Source organism: Haliotis asinina, chromosome 3 (assembly GCF_037392515.1).
Source record: "Haliotis asinina isolate JCU_RB_2024 chromosome 3, JCU_Hal_asi_v2, whole genome shotgun sequence".
Classification (NCBI taxonomy): Eukaryota; Metazoa; Mollusca; class Gastropoda; order Lepetellida; family Haliotidae; genus Haliotis; species Haliotis asinina.
In genome coordinates, this window is record NC_090282.1 from 24,354,340 (window position 1) to 24,376,081 (window position 21,742).

The 21,742-nt window shown below is 40.0% G+C and overlaps 1 protein-coding gene across 1 annotated transcript; it reads right to left on the reverse strand.

Moving 5' to 3' along the window:
- Nucleotides 1-7,804: 7,804 nt before the first annotated feature.
- Nucleotides 7,805-19,463, reverse strand: LOC137278770 (uncharacterized). Its single transcript, XM_067811279.1, has 2 exons — nucleotides 19,386-19,463; nucleotides 7,805-8,365 (listed from the first exon to the last, which is right to left on the reverse strand). Exons 1-2 carry the CDS (start codon nucleotides 19,461-19,463, stop codon nucleotides 7,805-7,807), a joined length of 639 nt encoding a protein of 212 aa, XP_067667380.1.
- Between the last annotated feature and the right edge of the window lie 2,279 nt (nucleotides 19,464-21,742).

Below are 21,742 nucleotides of genomic sequence, written 5' to 3' on the forward strand. Positions count from 1 at the left end.
TTTTATATGCAAACAACTCATAATAATAAGAGCCCAACTGGAAAAATGTGTGTTGGTATCGGGTCGAGATTGTATAACTCATTTCATTATGCCAGAAATCGTAAGGAACAAAGTCAGCTACTTTGCCATTTACAAAACATGAGATAATTTTCAAACCAATAAGTCCAGTACGTCGAAAATATCTTGATTAATTAAAGTATTCACTCAGTATGATTAATATTAATGCCATGCACTGAGGAGATACCTCACCGGCAAATAGGACCTACAAATTGGAAATTGAAGACTGACTTGGGAGGTAAACATATCATTCAGAGGGACATTTTCTTCCGGCAAATCATCATAACGATGACAATTATGATACAGTTATCCTCTAATTGAAACCCAAAGCTGTCGGTGAATAGTTAGATGAATGCGATTTTTTTCAGTCAATATGTATTATTCACTTGATGCCACAAACTTAAAGGTAAAACGACAAAAACCCCGATGGGAGCATTACGGCAACAAAGTATCCGATGACAGGCACCATGTCATGAATTATACCCATTACTGTAATCACGTGGTTTCAGCCTGCGATAGGCTTGGTCCATGTTTTACTCTGCTCTATTACATACCACGCAGAGAATTATGAATTATTGAACAACGAAGATAATTCACTGTAAATAATCAGCCATCAATTGTAAGGGTCTTTATGAAGGAACAAAACACAAACGCATTTCAGTGAAGTAGCTCCTAACGAGGCTCATTAAGAGGATGTCGTTTGATGTATCTGTTGACGGATCTCTTATATCATCGGCTAGGCGATATATGTGTCGTGGCCATTGTCTAGTTTGTGAATCTGCAGAATAACTGCTAGAAACATGATAAACCATAGCAGAAGCCGGATGCATTTCCTGGGAAGACAAAAGACTAATGTGATTTCACAACAGCAGAAACCGGTGTGTCAAAGTAACAGAGTACTCTGGAGTTTATACTAGTGTTTTTCTATTTTGAGTTGTTTCGTTTAAATCATTTCCCAAAGGAATGTATAGTATGTGAAATAAAAACAAGTTTAAGTTGTTTCAGACTCTTTCAAAAACTGACCAGAAACTTGAAACCGAGATCAAGTAAACAGTTAAAACATAAACTCAATAAAGCCGCAAGTCTGCAGGGGCCGGTAACTCCTGTAAGTCCTGTATTTTGCGCAGTGCATCTATCAACAGAATCACTAGACTATCGATAGTCACACATACTCTCGATGTATTGATTTTTTTTCTTTTCTGCAATCGATTAATTGCTATCAATCGATACTCCGATGCATCGCCCTACATATTAACACACCAAGAGAAACCAATGTGCCAATGCAACAAACACCTGAGATCTTAATACTCCAGCAGGGAGCTATATGTGAGTTCATCAGAATACCATGTTGGATATACAACAGAAAATGTTCGTGCCTTGATACGCCATACAACTCTAATATGCCAACAGCACACATAAAAACTAATGTGTCATTACAACTGTTACATGTAACAATAATGAGTCATTACAACACAGGTGCAACAGCAGACGCAGCTCTGCTCATACACCAAACGATGATGTGTCCATGCAACAGACACTGCTGTGTCATCCATACATCAGACACTGCTGTGTCATCCATGCATCATACATCAGACACTGCTGTGTCATCCATACATCAGGCCCTGTGCTGTCATCCATGCAACGGATACTGCTGCATCATGCAACAGACGCTGATGTATCCATACAACAGACATCCATACAATAAGAGACACTGATGTGTAGAGGCAACAACAGACACTGATGTATCCATACAACAGACATCCATACAATAAGAGACACTGATGTGTAGAGGCAACAAAAGACACTGATGTATCCATACAACAACAGACACTGATGTGTCCATGCGACAACAGACACCGATGTAACCATACAACAACAAACACGGATGTATCATACAACAGGTATTGCTACTCACATAGTAACAGACATTGTTGTGTCTATACAACAAACCCTGATGTGTCCATACAACAACAGACACTTATGTGTCCATACAACAGACACTGATGTGTACATACAACAGACACTTATGTGTCCATGCAACAGACACTGATGTGTACATACAACAGACACTTATGTGTCCATACAACACACTGATGTGTCCATATAACAACAGCTGATGTGTTCTTACAACAAAATACACTGTGTCAATGCAACTGATAAATAAAGCATCTCACCCAAGTACCTACTCATATCAAATATATAAAGTGACAAATATCCGAGACTTTCCGAGGATATTATTACCTTTATCAACGAGTGTTGGTATAATTAATATCAGTAGACACGACGGTGAGATTTTATCATCCAAAATCATTTTTCACTAGTTTTCAATGAAAAATGTACATCTCTGAACACGTCACTGGCATTTGATGTGGAGTGCAGCGACGCCATATCATTGTGACACCATCAAGTTAATGCATTGTCATAGCATTGTTAGGGAATTGTACAAAAGTATCAAAGTGATATCTCCTAAGAGACATCGTCTGATCTCACACAAGCGATATCTCCTATGGAACACAGTTTTGGATGATAATACTGGTTTCTTAATGCAATGGAAGATTAATTTTATGCGTCATTCCAAGTGAGTGAATTTAGTTTTACGCGGTTCTCAGCAAAATTCCAGCCATCTGGAGGTGGTCTGTAAATAACCGTGTCTGGACTAGACAATCCAGTGATCAACAGCACGATCATTGAAAAACGCTATTGGGAATCTATGACATGTGTCAACCAACTCAGCGAGTCTGACCACCAGATCCCTTTACACGAGTCTTAGTGAAGATCATTTCTCTCCTTGATCTTCACTAGTGCGTCATTTCAAGAGGAAACATTGTGTTAGTACAGATTTACCTTGTGCTGAAGTTTCCTCTCTGCACTGGGGGATCAATATGATATTGCTGTGTTTGTTAGTGGAGTGCCGATGGCGCTCGGACAAAACAAAGACGATACACCATCGCTACCACATACATACCTGCACATCAGTCAAATCGCCATCGGCAACATCCTTTCCCATTTCACTCCTCAGTACTAATTAATTAAGTGAACACAAAAACAGCAAACTAATTATGTTCATATTACATGAATCTTTAAACATAAGGAAGATTAATTTCACACAAAGCTGCAAGGCCCGTCTGGCTTGGAGAGGAGAAGACAGAAAACATTTATATGAAAAATAACTAGGATTAGGAGTGTCTACGAAGTCTATAATTAAACACGGGGACAGTTTGATGGATCTGAAGTGATCCACATCAGTGCCATGAAAAGCACGACTTTTATCAAGTTATGTCTGCCTTTTGTGGTGTTTTCTTTAACAAAATCGTATTGTATTGAAAATAATTGGCCTCACAAAGTTAAAACCTTTCTCCTTTTTGCACCTTCTTCAGGCGTTCTTCACTTTCACCAGTGTGCATAAAAAGTAAAATCTATTTATTCAATCATTTTCATACTTGCTTAGAGTTGACCTGCACTGCATGTGTGTGTAGCATCACACTTAGGTGTTTTGTAGCTATATGTGGTGTGTAACAATCGAGCCTGGAACGGACAATTCAGTACAATACTCCAAATACATGAAAACGGGTTTTAAACTGGTCTTGCCTTATTGTTTGCTGTAAACGGCCGGTTGAGAGAAAATGGCTCCCAATGGTTTCATGGTGCCCAAAATTAAGCACACAGGGCATGGTTAGCTGATGATAACGTAGTTAGTGTTTTTGACGCTAAAGTGTGTGGTTACAGTCTACCCTATAATAATGTAAGGGGTGCACACAAAAAAAGCTGAAAAAGCTGGCATAAACTCCTTTCCATAGTACTACTAAATCTCGACTGTTAACCTCCGGCTACAGCATGAGTATATGCCTATAAACACCTATCACATAATGATAATTCTCTTTGTCTGTGAGAAGGTGATCGTATCCTGCCCTTATCTGGCTGAGATTAAAGGAAAGATGACTACTGGGCAGTTCAAATCATCCACCTTGTCGCACAGTATTGCGTAGAGTCCTGTTATTCCAAATCGCAGATCGGAAAAGGAAACAACGGAGGCTGTTTCGCCGTTCACTTGATTTGTAGTCCGGCCGGTGTATTAGTGGATGTTAACAGACTACAAGACTACAGACTATGATATCAGATGCTTGCTATCACTAAAACTTCACGTCTGCTCGACAGTCCCATCGTTTGATTGGTTTGCAAATGTAATTTTGTCTTGACATGTTACCTTGTTCTTCATCCGTACTGTTCCTCTTCGGTAGATCAATCATGTTTCAGCTAACGACAAAGTAATTTTATTCCCTTAAGCTAAACTTTGAACCAACACTTGTACATAAATCTTCCCAATTTAGAAAACTATAAAGGACTAGAGAAATGTCCATATTCAGAAATGTGGCTACAACAGAGAAAGTTGACAACAGTAAGTGCCCGCTCCATAGTGTTCCATAGCACACAAGACACATCTAGAGGGAGTCTACATAAGCAACCAACAGACGCCGCTCTGCAGTTATGCCCTGCTGTAATGCGCCTGCCATTGTATGATATGGGAGCTAATATTGTTCGTACCCTCGAACTTATGCCAAACATAATATTTTTCAACATCTTTGCCTCTTCAAAGATTCCCCCAAGACTTGGACTGTTTCATCACCAGGTTCTGACACATCATAAGCAGAAACTTACACAAGCCAGATTCAGATTTAGAACAACATATCTGGTGAAACATGGCTTCAACTTGACAAAGAAAAACGGGCGTTCATATTCAAGTCAACATCTTGACGAACGCATCAATTTGCCTGGGTTGTTGTGCGAAGACCCTAATCAAATGTGGACGATCAATGGTCATAAATTCAGGGAATATGAGTGAGTTTGGTTTTGTGCCGCTTTTGCCAACATTGAGCAACATAGCGGCCAGGAACACCTGGAATTGGCTTCACACATTGTCCTCATGAGGGGAACCGATCTTCCGCGGTACAGACAAAGACCACACGTATATCCCCCGGGATAAATGAGAGTCATACTCATATGCAAACGTGCATTGTATTTTCGCACCTTTGTCTTCTGTGAACTCCCTCAATATGTGACCGTTCTAAGTTAAATAATCCGGATGTACTAGATCACTGAACACTGCCTTGTGTATAAACTGTGTGACAAGGGTCAGTATTGACATTCCATAGGGCAAGGTTTCCTGTCTAGGATGGGATTTCTTTTAGAACTCTATGATATACACAAGTTACAATATGCAGGTTTGATTCATGACATATAACCAAAACAACCCTCTAACTGAGAGTGACGTTTTAAGGAGATTATGTGATTGCACTGTTTCGGTGTTTCACAGCAAGCTATGATTACTTAGGTCCGTCTTACAGTTACATTGTAAATTAACTTAAGAAGCGCTTAAATGTTACAGTTAACTACTTTCAACGTCATACTTTTCTTGATACACACTAAACATTCAATGGTTCATATAAGCAAATATAATAAGACTCAGATGCAGATTTCGCATTTATCATATAAGTATTATTATTACGGGGAAATAAATGGTTATTTCCACTACATGAAATTCTACGCACTTTTCGATTGGTAAAATTGACGTAAAAATGAACGTTTTCCATGGAAAACCCAAGTGACCTGAGTGAAATCTACAGATGTTTCATGAGGGCTCCTGCGTTACAGATAGGTAGGGAGGGAAGATGATGTTATCTGGGTCTCTGAGAAAAACTAGACAATCACGCCAATTTGTAGAAATTAAAATTAATTAAAATACCACCGTTCAGCCTGGTTCCCTGGGTCAGTGTCGGAGCGTTAGCGCAGGCGCATCAGACCCAGGAAACCAGGCTGACCACCGTTACGCTCCAATTTCAGCAATTTATGCCGACCATAACACTCAGTGCGGCTTTTCTGACATAATTGTCCTATCTGAGAGGGAAATAACCTGATTTCCATTGTCGATAAGCTAAGTGTACTGTTTACAAAGTATGACTATATATCCATGCACAACCACCTGACAAGATAGGTCCACCCGATACCCATATTAGCCATCTCAGTCAAGGGAAAGCTACGGAACATTACCACCATGTGCTAATAGCAGAAATTCACAGTGAACTGGAGCACGCTTTTACGGGGGACATCGGGTCTTCGTGTGCCCTAACATCAAGAAAGCACTGTTTATATTACCGTAAAAATAAGTGGACTTTACCACGTGGTTACTCAACGGATATGGCAATGCAAAACGATCTGTTCAGTATGTTATTTACCCTGATTGCAGAGCGCATGTATTTAATCAGCATGATTTCACATGGGAAGTACCACCTTTACGCTCCAATTTCAGCAATCTATGCCGACCATAACACTCAATGTGGCTTTTCTGACATAATTGTCCTATCTGAGAGGGAAAATAGCCTGATTTCCTGCTAGCAAAGCACAAGTCCCAGCGGGGCTATCGTCTCATTCATAGCATCTAGAAAGCCACTTCTCTATCACACAGTCCCCCATTATTCATACGTGCGCAAGACTCAAGGGACTGTTCGCGTGTTTTATACAAGCTTTACCACAACTTAGCGTGACGAAAAGCCAGTAACTTGGCGCACAGTCCAATCAAATAAAAGCGTGGTTCGTGCATAAACCTCGCTTTGTACCTGACTGGGGCTAATCGGAAACGAATGTCAGAAAGTGGAAGAGGGATATTTAGTATATGAGGGCTGAGAAGGCATAATGAATGCCGTAAAGTGGGGTTATGAGGAAATAGCACCGCCGAAAAACGTCCCCATGTGGGATCGGGCTACTAAATGCATTGGTTTGATCCTGGTAATGGCTTATGTAACAAGGTGTAAACTGCCGATAACGTGCATTGATCAGCAGTTCAAGCATCACTGGCCATTCATCACGTTCCTGTTAAGTGTAGAAGATAAGGGTTCTGGGGTATTCGTTCACCAACCATTATCCTTAGGCAGACTTATGGAAATCTGTTCCAGGATGAACACTGGACAGCCACTAAATCTCACTTACTTAGACTAACCCTAGTATTTACAGGTTGATAATAAGTCGGTGCCACTTGACTCGGTACATGCCCTTGGTGTTATATATTTATAAGATGCGGAGGGGTAGCATTGAGGTTATAGTATTCGCTCGTCACGCCGAAGACCCGGGATCGATTCCCCCATGGGTATAATGTGTGAAGCTATTTTCTGGTGTCCCCCGAAGTAATATTGCAGGTATATTTAGGGAGGTGGTTAACTTGTCCCCAATCTCTTTCACATTTGCGAATAAAATGGGTTTCGATCAAATATTGCTAAAGGAGGCGTAAAAATACTTCTCACTCACTAACCCATTGACACAATATGGCTGGAAACTTTTAGTAACACAGCTCGATACAATAACAAAAGACGCTACCCGCGTGGTTGAAAGTTTTTAATGTTGTAGTATTACGGCGACTCCTTCTGTTCCGGAAATGTATTATACATTTAATAGAGCTCAAGGAAACAGTCGTTTCATTGACGTTATGTGATACACCTGTCCCTCCAGACCTAACACCAGTCTGCCATCTCTGCTCTCACTGGGACTTACCAGTTGGGGGTTGCCCAAACAGGGTGCCATAATTGTCACTAGTGAATTTCGCGCAGGTGAGGAAATAGAAACCACATCCTGCGGTTCCATACAGTGACAGTAAAGGTAGGTCACTTATATGTATAGTCTGGCAGAAAATGTTTCAGGACGGTGTTTGGTAACTTTACTTTAAAACTATAAGTGCTATCCGTTTTTCAAGATTTTTCAATCACAAAGCATCTCTTCTTCGCTCAGTATTTGATTCATCTCCAAGATGTATTAAGATTGGTGGGATGGTCTCTTCTCTAATACCATCTAGTTTCCAGTACTCATTTTCAACTGCCAATACATGTTTGACACAGGTTTCCCGCCGACTGATATCAACCTCCCCTATTGCCGTGCGAACAATTTTTTCAACTTCAGATAACTTGAATGTCGTGTTGTAGCGTGATACCTTCCCCTTGATATCTTCCCATATCAGTTCAATTGGATTCAGATCGAAATGGTATGGCGGTAGTCGTGGAACCTCGTGACCAGCGTTCTTGAACATTTTGTCGATGGCATAGGAAGGTGGTGGTTTGTGCAGTAACACAAGCTCATACAACACTTGTTTTGTTGCTTTGTCAGGTCTTACGATGTTGTTTCTGTCAAGCCATTCAATGATCTCTGCTTTACGACAATTGGATGTTGGACACCGGTTGTCGAACTCACGGCAGTTGTGGTATGAAGCATTGTCCATGACTACCAAGGACTTTTCTGGAAGTGCTGTGATCAGTTGTTCTTCTACATACTGTGTAAAGACAGTCCAGTTCATTTCACTATGGTAGTCTCTAACGTCGGTGGACTTAGATTTAAATACCAAATCACACCCAGGCAGAAAAATCACAGCCCAGGCAGAAATCCTTTGTGTGAGCCAACATGCAGAATTATAAGTCTCTTTCCTCTACCAGCTGGTAGCTTCCGCTTCGGCTTCTGTCTGTCAGGATGCTGCCATTGGTAAGATGCTGTATGGGAGGCATTTACCCATGTCTTGTCTAGATACACCGGTTCATAACCATCAGCGTGTTTTTTTTAAATTATTCTCAAGTAATTTAATCTAACTGTGTCCCTGACAAGCCAAATCAAAACTATCCGGTTTTAATTTCCAACCAACTTTTAAGATGGTCCCTGGAATGTCCGTAGACGATAATTCCACTCAACACGCCCTTTGAGATATCCAAGGCATGTTGGGTCCGTTTCAAATACTTTTCAGCAGCTACAAATGGAAGGCCCCTTTCACTTTCTCGTTTGAAATAGGTATAGATTTTTCTATAACTTCGTGAAATGCACGTGCTTTAAGTCACGTGACATGATCTGCCGAGCATAATGTAAGGATTTGACATGTAACCTGCCTATTTGCATGAGAAGCCTGTGGGAAGCCTGTGCCAAACATGTATTGGCAGTTGAAAATTAGTACTGGAAACTAGATGGTATTAGAGAAGAGACCATCCCACCAATCTTAATACATCTTGGAGATGAATCAGATACTGACCTGTAAGAAGAAGAGATGCTTTGTGATTGACAAATCTTGAAAAATTCGAGGAAAACAGGTAAGTGATCAATCCCCAAAATACAAATCAAAGATCCACTTCAGTAATGTGTGCATGCATAGCTTCACAGAAATATGATTATGGACTGTGAATAATGCCTAGAAAATAAACCTGTCCCCTAACTGCTTCCATACTCAAAATATTTTCATGGAAACTAAACAATCAAAATTCTCAGTTATTTACATGTGCATGGAAGGACATCGCAATAGCAATTTAAAAACGTCATATAAATTATGTGACATATTCGATTTTGAGATGACCCCCTTCTGCCCTACACCGGTATTGACACCGTTAACTAATGCAAAATGCACGTGCTTTAAGTCGCGTGACATGACCTGCCGAGCTTAATGTAAGAATGTGACAAGTGACCTGCCTATTTGCATGACCGGGTCGCTGTTCCGGTAAGTAGCTCAACACCCTTTACATGTGAGGCGTTGTTGTGACAGCTCTTATAGACAACTGTCTTATCATCGAGTGATAAATTATGACAGTTAAAATCCTCAATGCTAGAAGAATCATAAAGCCTCATATCTAATTGAAAACGGATAGCACTTATAGTTTTAAAGTAAAGTTACCAAACACCGTCCTGAAACATTTTCTGCCAGACTATATGATAACTTCTATATTCTACTGTCAATGGTCAATAAAAGTATCTTGCTTTTACTGTCACTATTAATCATACACGTCTAAAATGCCAAAGACACAGTTCTCTCGTGATCCTTAAGCTAATCACACTGCGTGTTACCACACATCGGCCGACGCTACCATAACAGCCCAGATGCATAATGTATATTTATATCAATCCTTGGCGACATCATCAGAGACAACAAATCATCATGACATGCCCATTCCATTTCAGTGTTTTCCAGGATGTCGATTTTACCCGCAGTTATTTCCTCACTCTTCCATAAATACGCTATTGGTTTATAATGAGTCGTTACGTTTATTAATATAAAATAGGCTCTCCAGTAAACATGTCTTTACGATTGAAGCCCGCACCATATTTATGTATGCTTCAGGTACAATGTATATCATTTTATGACAAAACCTACTCAAACCTTGAAGTATACATCATGCAACCTAACTTTGATTCTGCATTTATGACGTCTCTCTGCGTTTATATTGCTCCCAGCCGGTGATATTAACAACCTAACCCTCCCGCTAAGGCAGGAATATGAACCAGAGCTCAGATTCATTTTGTAACCATCAATAATGCTTGGTCTGCCTTGTGTTTTATCATGATTAAGTCAGAATGTGTCCGTCTCCTTAATCCACACAAGTAATAACCTTTACCCAAAAGCAATAACTCGATGGAAAACGTCTCTTTTCTAGACATCCACCCTATCGATAACTACAATCACACAATCACTTCATCCAAAGTGGATTATTCGAGTCAATAATCGGAATGAAGTTTTTTACAGAGTTATGTATAACCGTGACCAATGGGCGATCAGAGGCTCTGGTGGAATCAGTGGTGCCCATTCACAGATTTAATCTCCCAAAACGATAAAACATAAATATGGGTAAAGGAGTTTAGTCGGAATCGGCTGTGGGAACTATCGTGCATCCTGGAGGTAGTTTACGATGAAATGTACATACAGATGTCAGATATATCATAATATAAATTTGAGTGATCTTCGACAAGTGTTTTTAACTATTCTTGCCGATCTGAAATAGGGCACTTTGACGCTGCAATCCTTCTCCTAAATGTACCAAGATCCTGAGATCTCCTCTGAGGTGTACCACGATTTTAAGATCTCCTCCCCCGAGATCTATACTGAGATGTACTTAGGTCCTATCATTACACATAGGCGCGGATGATGCCAGCATGCCATCACCTTACGCATCCACGAAACGTTTCACAAACGTTGAACATTTGGTGCTACCTGCATCAAATTGTGGGTCCCTCGAATGCTCTCTTGTTTGTTCACTCACTCACTCATCGAACCACTCACATGCCCACCCATCCGTCCACTCACTCAACCACTCATCAAATAATCCACTCACGTACTTTAGACATCATAGGTTCAACCTGCGAGATTATTACGGATAGATTAAATGTCATGACTAAAATGACAGAACGATGTCTATGAAGATACACCTATATCTAAGGGTGTACGTATCAAACATATAAATGCCAAAAAAAACCAAAACAAACAAAAATTACCTACACTTGCTTACATTTCCTGATATGAACTTGAAATGAATAACCTCGCCATTCATATCAGTGTCAGACATATATACACCAAAGTTAACGATTCAATGCATATACCATACATGAACCGATGGCGATGTACACACCACATGAAATGTGATATATAACACAGACCGCTCGCCTAACGCCGTTCTACGATATGTGAGGTCACCTGCTTGTTAAAGAACGGGATTCGATTCCTCGCGATTTCCCCACGGATACAACGTATGAAGGGCATTTCTGTTGTCCCCCGCCGTGATATTTCTGGTGTGATGCTAAAAGCGGAGTAGAAACTTTGAGTAGAAAACCTCCATCTACCTTTCATACTTTGTCACCATAAATCCTAACTGATACGTTGAGTATGGTGATGTAGTGTACTGATCACCTCACAACTACTCCAGTATCAGTCCGTGACCTAGGACCCCCACGTAGACGAGGTACCGACACACCAATATTGAGTGATGCGGCGTCACCCGGAGATGAATATTTCATAGACACTCGCACAGGTAATTAAATGGCCGCAGCTAGTCATCAATATTACATTGTGTGATGGCGTGTTACTGACAACCTGATTAGTTCTGAAGATGACTGGCGAGTCGATGCCCTCGGGCTGATTCTGCAGATGATGGGTACCACACTGAAATACATGATCACCAGCTACAAAGCCACGTGTTTGGACTTCCTGATTATGAAATTCGGTTTTGTTTCGTAAACGAACATTGCTGTTTATCTGTGTATCATGGAATAATGATGGTAATGCTGATATAAACAATAACATTGAAAAATGTAGTGAAGAAGGTGAATTTAACGATATTTTGTAACTCTTTATCAGTGGAAACCGTGAGTCGTCACAGAAACAAACACAGTCTCTTAAAGAGCTCTTTCCTCTTCTGACGTCTTCGCGATGTTTGAGTTTTGAATACAGAGGTCTATCCATGGTATGGCCCTGATTGTATAGAGGGAGTCATGGGAAAATGTGTTATACTTCGGAAAATGTCAATGCATAGCCTCATGCGTATTTTAGTCAACAAACCAGGACTTCGTGGATTTTTTGTGAAACCTAGGTAGATAAGCGTGCCTAAAAGAATTTAACACTTTAACTGAACTTTCTTCTGTGTTCACCACAGGTGCAAACTTGCTTTACCATCAAATTATGCAACGTTAGATACTTCGGCAACGTTCTTCACCTTGGACACCTCGAGAACGCTTGTCTCCTGGAACACCGGTTTTGAGACTAAAGGTGAGATCTTAATTCCAGACTCATGCGTCACAATGGCAAAGCTTGGCGTTTGTAGTCAGTTTGGTAGTCAAATGTTATGTGAATAGAATTTGACGGGGTTACACAGAAAACAAAAGTAATCCAGTTGTTGCATGTCTGTGAATCTTGGATGTTTAAAACTTGACATTACACGTGTTTCCGATCGATTTGTAAGTTGTCGCTTCTCAATAATGATCAAACGTTTCAGAAAACATTACGAGGTATGCAAAGGGGAAAAGTTTTTTTCTTTTTTTATCGTGTCCTGGCCCTCTGAGATCTTGTGAAAACTGTGTTTTTATCCCTTCTCATCAACTACTTCAATCTACGCAGAAAGGGAAGTGAAGTGTGTGTCCGTGTTAAAGTTCTTGGCTTGCCCGTTGTAAGTGACGCAGGTGGTTGCCCTTCCCACGTTTGTCAGATCATGATCACATGTATGGTGCGGCGAAGTCAAATGATCACACCGAAGGTGGTAGAAAAGCCGTGGCTGCTCTGCAGCACAACTACCTGCAACCACCTTAGGTGAGGTAGTTTTGCCTTGTTCTTCTAAAATCTGCAGCTGTTGTTTAAACACAAACGATGCCTTATGGCCATTTAGTATCATGATATTGACAGAGGTTTGAGTCGTGGGCGTAATCGTTCTAGCAAGGTATGCGTGGTAGGGGAAAAACAACTATTTCTGCAATTTGAGTTACACTTGGATATATACACAGATCATCTATTGTAATAGCATCAGTCACTATTCTAAGACTAGGGTAAATGACCTAGAGGGCAAGTGGCAGGGGGCAATTTGCAAAAGGAAATAGGCCGGGGGAGTTAGCCTAATACACCTGGTACCCTTCTGACAATATATATAGAAGTATTTTAAGATGGGTTACGTCACAGTTGCACAGATCGTTCAGGGTGTGCACTATAGCAGATAGGTGGCAGTTGGCTCGTCACGCCGAAGACCCGGATTTGATTCCCCACATGGGTACACTGTGTGAAGTCCACTTCATGCGTCCCCCGCCGTGGTTTTGCTGAAATTTTGCTGAAAGCGGCGTAAAACGTCACTCACCGACTCACAGGATGAGTAATCACTTCTTATGAAGTACAGGTACTGAAGCTGCACATACATGTCATGGTGAGTGATTATCCTTTTGTATTCCATGTGCCTGCAGCCAGTGATTGTCATCAATATGTCGATATGACAGTGCTGCACGTAGCTTCGGTCTTATCACGTGACCACGCCCTACAAGCGTGTATATGGTTTTAATATTTTGTGACTGGAAACTATTGTCTTAATGCGTATTTGCTCTGTTGTATGGTTCCTGGAGTGGCGAGATTTAACACCGCATCGTTGTTATCTATTTATGAAATATTTATAACAATTGTTAATTTATTCGGCTGCATGCCAAATTGAAATACCTTTTACCGGAATAAAAAAAATACTGCACAATTTTATATTTCACGAGTAGAAGGTTACCAGAAATATGAAATCACACGCAAGGATTTAGCACCTCTAGAAAAGACATTTTACGTGCTTAAACGAGATTGTGGAATAGATAATTAACGGGAAAGTGACTCTTTACGTCATCATTTTATCAATTTCCGATGCAATATTTGCATTTCGCGTGAAATCTAGGAATGTTTTGTGCATTGATTTCCTGAAACAACAAACGCTGCATGCCCTCGCGTTCTTCGTCCTCTAAAACACGAATGGGGTATTTCGTATAACGATGTTTGCCGCATATTTAGAACGGTATACGTGTCAATTCGCTAAAGAAGTAAATGACTGATCCCCACTCTACCTGACACTAATTCATCATATATACACCTGTTGATGGTATGAAATATAGTTTACCAAATATACATGCCCTCATGTGCGATCAAACACATGCGCGCGTTGGTTCCCTCGAAGTAATAATAATAATAATAATAGTTCATTTGTCATATGCATTTCTCCATGCGCAATGCATGCTCCCCAACAATCTGATTATTACTACCCCGGATAACCCGAAGCTACTTGTGCAGCGCGAGAATGTTAATGGTTACATGACTTATCCCATCGGGTACACAGGGTGAACAGAGGCAGTTTGGAATTACGTGAACTTGTCTCAGGTGAGACCACGTGTTTCCATGTGCATCGTTGAAGGGCAGGCCCTAGAGACACAAGAGTCAAGTTGCCAAACACGGTCACACATTCGAGACTCGACGTGACGAGAACTCGACACAACGATGTTTCATTGTAAATTACCGTTTACCGAAAGCAATCGTAGAATAATCGCGTTCTGGTGCAGTCTAGGGTAAAAGTATAGATACTGTAAAAAGACCGATGAAGTCAATTGGACACTATTATATTTGGATAATAATCTTTAAGATTTGATTGATTGATCTGCGTCTTTTTGGCTTGAAAGATGTTTCTCTACTGCCCTGGTCGAAGTCCCAGTTCAGTAATGTGTGTCTTTGATGAAATCATTATCAAGTTATGTTCTTCGAATTTTTAAATAATTTGATAACCTTAATTGCTAACTGATATTGATTCCTAAAACCTTGCTGTGATACAGACGGAATCACATAGATTTCATATAAATGTGGAAATGTTTTCTTGCTTTCCTAATTATTCGAATTAGTGCAGGGCCCGCCTACCGCCACTGCGTATTTACTGCATTGTTATTTGTTATTAGCAGGACGTGCAAGGGAGATAAACGTAGATACGACAAACATGAAAGTCGTGAAGAATTTAAGAATTCAGAAGCGCATGATCCGCTGGAATATATCAAACAAAAAATGTGAAAGGTCCATTTTCATTTACATACGAAACAGAATACTGTTTCATGAAATTTTAAGTAAGCACGTTTTTCATAAATGCCAGAGGTTTCTGCATTCCCTGTATCTGTCTCAGACTGGAGCTCCAGAGCCGTACAGATGTGACCACACGCGTGAATTCTAATCTCACAGAACGTGTCTATGATAGATTAGTTGTCTGGAATATTGGCAAGGCTGGTATGTACAGCCAGGTATCAATTAATCGATCATATCCGATGTCGTGCTGTTACTACCACAAACCGTCGTGTTTCCTGCCTGAAAGTGATTGAAAGCGGAACCTGTGTTCAGCCATTGATCGAAAACCGAACAAAAACCGGACAAGGGGCACGTACTAATGTCGTCGTGTTTGGTGTTTCATTGCTAAAAATGGGCAATAAATGTGAGGCTTAGATCCGAAACGTGACAAAACGAGACCGTAATTATGCAAAGTGTTGTGCATCAAATTGAAACTAGCGTGGATCCCATTTCAAATCGCTACATGTCACTAAGAAGTATTATACAATTTGAATGTTTTCAAGAGATTCAGGAATATGGACGTATTATTTCTTAGGAGTTTAGTTATTTATGGCACTGTTGAAACCAATATGCCTGTAAGAAATATAAAAATATAATTACGTGAAATATCATTGCACAATCTCTGCTGATATCTCTGCTAAAAGTATAGCCAATTGTGCGAATCTGACTTATGTCACGTGTTTATTACTCACTGTGTTTGATTCCAGTTGTAGGGTAGGCGTATGCGGTCTAGTGTGTGAGTGAGTGTAGTTTTACTTCACACTTAGCAATATTGCAGCTACTTGGTGGTGGTCTGTAAATAATCGAGAGTGTACCGGACAAGTATAAGGTTTAAGTAGTGGGGCCGGTTGCAAACACTCAAAGATCAAGCTATCTGGTTACCAGAACCCCCCAACCCAAACCCCACCGACGAAACAAGGAATTGTAGTTTTGTGAGTGGTATCAGATGTTGAAATGGTCTTCTCATGTTTACCATACGTGTCGAAATGTCCACTACGACTTTACATGTGATAGCATTCGTGAAACAGTTTGTCGTATGACATTGATAACTTAAGGCATTGTAAGAAAGAACATCGAAAGTAAAAACTGGAGCTCCTCAAATATTGCTTGTCATCATATCTCACGGTGTCAATCACTGGATTGTCTGGTCCCGTCTCGATTGTACAGCTGTATTACACTGATTGCAGCCTCATACACAACACAGACTTCTGATGAAGCTATAATTGTACAATGGACTCTGCTTTCAGAGGAAGAAGAATGTGGAAGGGTTCTGTCGTTTCTGTTGACATCAAGAGATTAAGTACATAAAGTACATGTAATCCCTCACGTAGTGCAGTCGTATTAGGTTTTCAGTTCACTCTGATTTTTATGCGTACATCTTAGTATGTAACCGAGGTCACTGATCTCCATTATAGCCAAAGCAGGTGGGTATCTCTTTCGAAGGGAACTTGCAGTTTGGTTATTACTCAGCGTTAATCGATATAACTTTTACTTGCTCAAATTGTTTGAACTTGCCAGTGTGAGCAACTTCTGAAATCCGAATGAATTTACATGAAAAGGCTCCATATGAAGGAAAGCACAGATGCTACTGTAGGGTGGCTGCGTGTTGTTAAATGCCCATTACCAAAGCTTTACATAGATGTTATCAGTAAGTCTGGTATTTACAGATTGTTTTGTCAGTAGACTTCAAATGCAACTTACTTTCAGTTCTTCCGTGATGGCCCAGCTCCTCAATGGAATATTTTACTCAATCTGCAGTGTTACACGATTACAGCTCAATGAGAGAAAGAAGTTACCTGCGGAACTCAGATATGAGTGCATCTACTGTAACTGTCAACCACCTTTTGACAATGCATGAATGGCATTGTACGATTCCATTCCAAATTAAAACACCAAGCTTTTGATAAGATACAGTTCACAGCTTTATATATAGAGCCTATTATAGACTGCAACATTTATGACTGTATTTTTTTCTATTTTCATTAACCGCAGTTAATGAAAAATATGTTACGTCTTCAACGTTGATTTCAAGTTTCTATGATTTACAATATTGTGTAAATACATTTGTATATCCAACTGGCATTCTCAGTGATCTTTACAGGTTTCCAAGCATACGGTGTCTTGCATAAAGAGATGCAAATAATTAATTTCAAGTATATGCATAGTTCTTTATTGTCAAAACAACTCCATAACATGAGAAAGATGTAAAATATTGTTCAGTGCCAATAAAATATATATCAAAAAGAAAAGGAGATACATTTTCTTCCTGCCTTACGCCTGTAAGACAGTTGAAATATTCTAATTTTTGTCCTTTACATGCTACACGTGACTGTATACCGCTGTACATAGATTGGATAACACGAAAACATTTACTGATTATGTCATGATATAGTAAAATAATCCACAATCCATACATTATCGAAAGCGTTTTCGAAATATATGAAAGCACAAAATAACTTTTTCTTTTCACTTTTTAAAAGATGGACAATGCTAAATAGAATAAATATATGTCGTTTTACCCTTTCTAAATCCCGCTTGAAACTCAGATAAAACATTTGAAGAATCTAGATAAATAGTTAGTCTGCTGTTGAGAACAGGTGTAAACAATTTGCTCATACATCATAACAGCGTCATTTGCCCATTTTATCTTGGATCCAGATTGTCACCTTTGGTTTTTTTATAAATGGGTCGAAAGTCTTCAGCTGACCTGTTTCAACCTTCACCCCTCCTGTCCAACAATTGTTCAGCAGTAACAAACTAATATTAAACATTGAAGCGTGTCACCATCTGGCTAAGGTACCTTTCTCCATCCCATACACCTTAGCATAGCTATATATTTCAGTTCCTGTCTTCGGTATGCTTAGAAATCATTTACGTATAAATGAGAACGAATGTTCTACAAGTAGAGTGCAGGAATTCTGTTTTATTATCAAACATTGTTATGTGACTCCGGGTGTGTAGTTTAACATACATGGAGCTTGGCGGCAAGATGCGGTGATTTAGGTTCAGCATCATATTTCATTGCATCAGCACATGTCAGTTTAATGTTGCAGCACAAATATGACACAGGTAGTATACGTGTACGACTCTGGATTGGTCTGGTATAGGTACTTGGCATTGATTTGGGTGTATTTAGAATTCGATCAAGGGACTACACAAGGTGTCAGGGTCTTTACTCAGCATCCGTTCATCTGTGGTAAGTGCCGCCATTAACGAGATGAACCTACATATTCTAACGCAATATGGATGACAACCTGCTCCAACATTCAGACAGCTGTACCGCCTTTAACCATGAGTAGCGTTTGTCTTGTCTGCAGATTAATGAGGCTCAATGAGAGCACTGTTATTAAATTTCAACCAATGCATCATTTGGAAGGAAATAGCACGTTAAAGAAGTTATGCTTCAACGGCAGAGGAAGTTGCAGGGGATAAACTCAGTTATCAGATCTGCCGGAAACGAAACACTATCCATCATTGTTAAAGACTGGGTTTAGCCACAATTATCTGCATGAAAATATTTTTAATGCATACGTTCCCCCGTTCCGTTCTTTTTTGCACAGCTTCATTAACTCAAACTAGACAGCCAAAACCCCTCAACTTTCCTACTCGCGTACACCTTCAACTCACTCGTATAAGTCTTATACATTTCCGATGAAAGCACTCGAAGGATTTCGGTACACGATGGAAGTGTGATATGATATACATTACACTTATGGCTGTCCTATATTGGCAGCATTACCAGATCATCGATCGGAATACTGAACACAGGTATAAATTCTGTTTTTAAGACAATGTTGCCCTGTCACACCTTGAAAAGGCTTTGAAGTGATGATCGCGTTAAGGCATCAAAGGTTGTGTAGTATATGTTATATCTGGGATTACACTTTCTTAGTGACGTACAAATTCAAGTACTTTTTTGAGTTGAGTCCCTTTCGGGATTCGAACTCACACCCTCAGAGTCAGACACCTCATCCCCAGCACACAAAGTCAGCCGCCTAACCCGCTCGGCCACCACGACTTCCACCATCCTGACTCTGAAAGTATGGGTTCTAATCTCGGATCGGGCTCAACTAAAAAAGTACTTTATTAAGGAAGTGTTATCCCAAATAAAATACGTGTTATACTTGACAACTTTCTAAATGACACTGTCTAATCATCAAAGGCTGTGAATTGGTAGAAAAATGTCTTTATCGACAAGAGTCATCCCAAACTCTGGCATAGGCTTGAATTGGAACCATCCTCGTGTTCACTGAGTTACACAGACTGTACATCACTTTGTGTATCCAGGGGCAGTTCTCGAATGCTGCCTTGCAATTTTTAAAGAGTATTTTAATTCCATTATTATATCTGTTTGCATAAACTTTGATCGTACAAGAATAATGAAGGAGACGCCTGTGTTAACACTGTGATTGAACGATGGGCAGACAGTTAAACCAACAACGGCAGGAAAACGATTCCCAAAAATCATTTAAAGGTTAATTGCGAATGAAAACAAAAACGAAAAAATGTCTAGACTTGATGCAAGCACTTTGATAAGGGGAACAATTCTCCCAGTTAAGGAAAGGGGTGAGCTCCCGACCCGTTTGAATAAAATTTAGATAACCAAACTGGCCTGAGAGTGTTGAGAAATATTTGCTAACTTTAATGATCGAGTCTTTATTCTGTTTGCAAAACGTGAGAGGGAACTCAAGCAGCTAGTCCGTGCCTCGCACAAACACAGACCCATGCGCTATCAAGGAACAATCCTCAAAGGGCCAATCGAACTCAGTGCCTACTATAAAAGCGATTGTTATTTCTGCAAGACGATGTTTAGCATGTCCTTTAGGTCGAAAAAGCTTGTGGATTGTCTGTAACTGATCGCCTCGACCGACAAACGATCCATTTTGAAAAGTTTTTCTAACGTAGATGCTTTTAGAACCGATTTATCTTTGCGTATTTGGCCTAGCCAGAAGGAATTGGGTGAATGACTCAGACGGTCGAATTCGGTGTCTTCAAAATACGGAACTAGTGAAAAAAACTGTTTGTGATTTGTCTACGAGAGTGTAGAAAACTTGCTAAATGTGACCTAACATTTAATTGCCTACTTAGAATTATTGAACTAGACTCGCAGCATGGCGGGACCAGAAATTAGGTTTTAGAGCGCTTAAGCGTCGGTGGCCATTCTCGTGTCTGAAATTACAATGATCAGGTTAGTTGGTCTGGACTGGGGGTTAAATGATCAGTGATGTCAAGTGATTGAAGGCCTGCACTTAGTGCCAATCTGTGTATAACAATATCTCACACAAGGAGACGCGTCATATGCTTACATTAGGTTTAGTCTTTAACTTTGTAAATACTAACACTTGATTACAAAGTTAGTTATGTTAACAGCATGGCTGTCGCGGCCAATCATTATTTGAAGAATCGTGCAATGTGATAGGAGTCTCTTTCTTCAGTTAATACCATGATGATATTAGTGTGTAAAGTGGTGCTGTTATGTAATAAGGTATTATGAAGAGACGCTATGATATGTCGAAGCACGCGAAAGATTCGACACCTGGTGTCTGAACTACTATAACTTTAACTCAAAGCATAACTTGTAAAGTACGAAATACGTGCTCGTTACGTTAATACCTGGTGTCTAAACGCACTGTTACTTGACAATCGGTAAGGGTGGAATACAAAATAGTCGTCTATTATGTTAACACTTGGTGTCAGCAGTAGCTCTAGCTCATCACACAAAGCTCAGCAATAAAATGTTCACCTTCCAAGTGGATACTTAGGTACATCGATGATGACGTCAGCCATCATACAGTCGTATTAGGTTTTTAGGTCACTCTGATGTTTATTCGTACATCGTAGTATGAAGCAGAGGTCACTGATCTCCATTATAGCCAAAGCAGGTGGGTATATCATTCGAAGGGAACAGGATTTGGTTATTACTGAATCGATATAACATGTTCTTGCTCAAATCGTCTTGTTTTGAACTTGATAGTGTGAGCAACATCTGAAATTCAGATGAATATACATAAAAATAGATCCATATAAAGGGAAACACAGATGCTAACCGTAGAGTGACTGCGTCTTGTTTACTACCCTATACCAATGTTTTGCATAGATGTTATTAGTAAGTCTGGTATTGTTTTCTCAGTAGACTTCAAATGAAAATTGCTTTCAGATCTTACATGATGGCCCAGCTCCTCAATGGAATATTTTACTCAATCTGCAGCGTTACACGATTACAGCTCAATGAGAGAAAGACGTTACCCACGAAACTCAGATATGAGTGCATCTACTGTAACTGTCAACCACCTTTTGACAATGCTC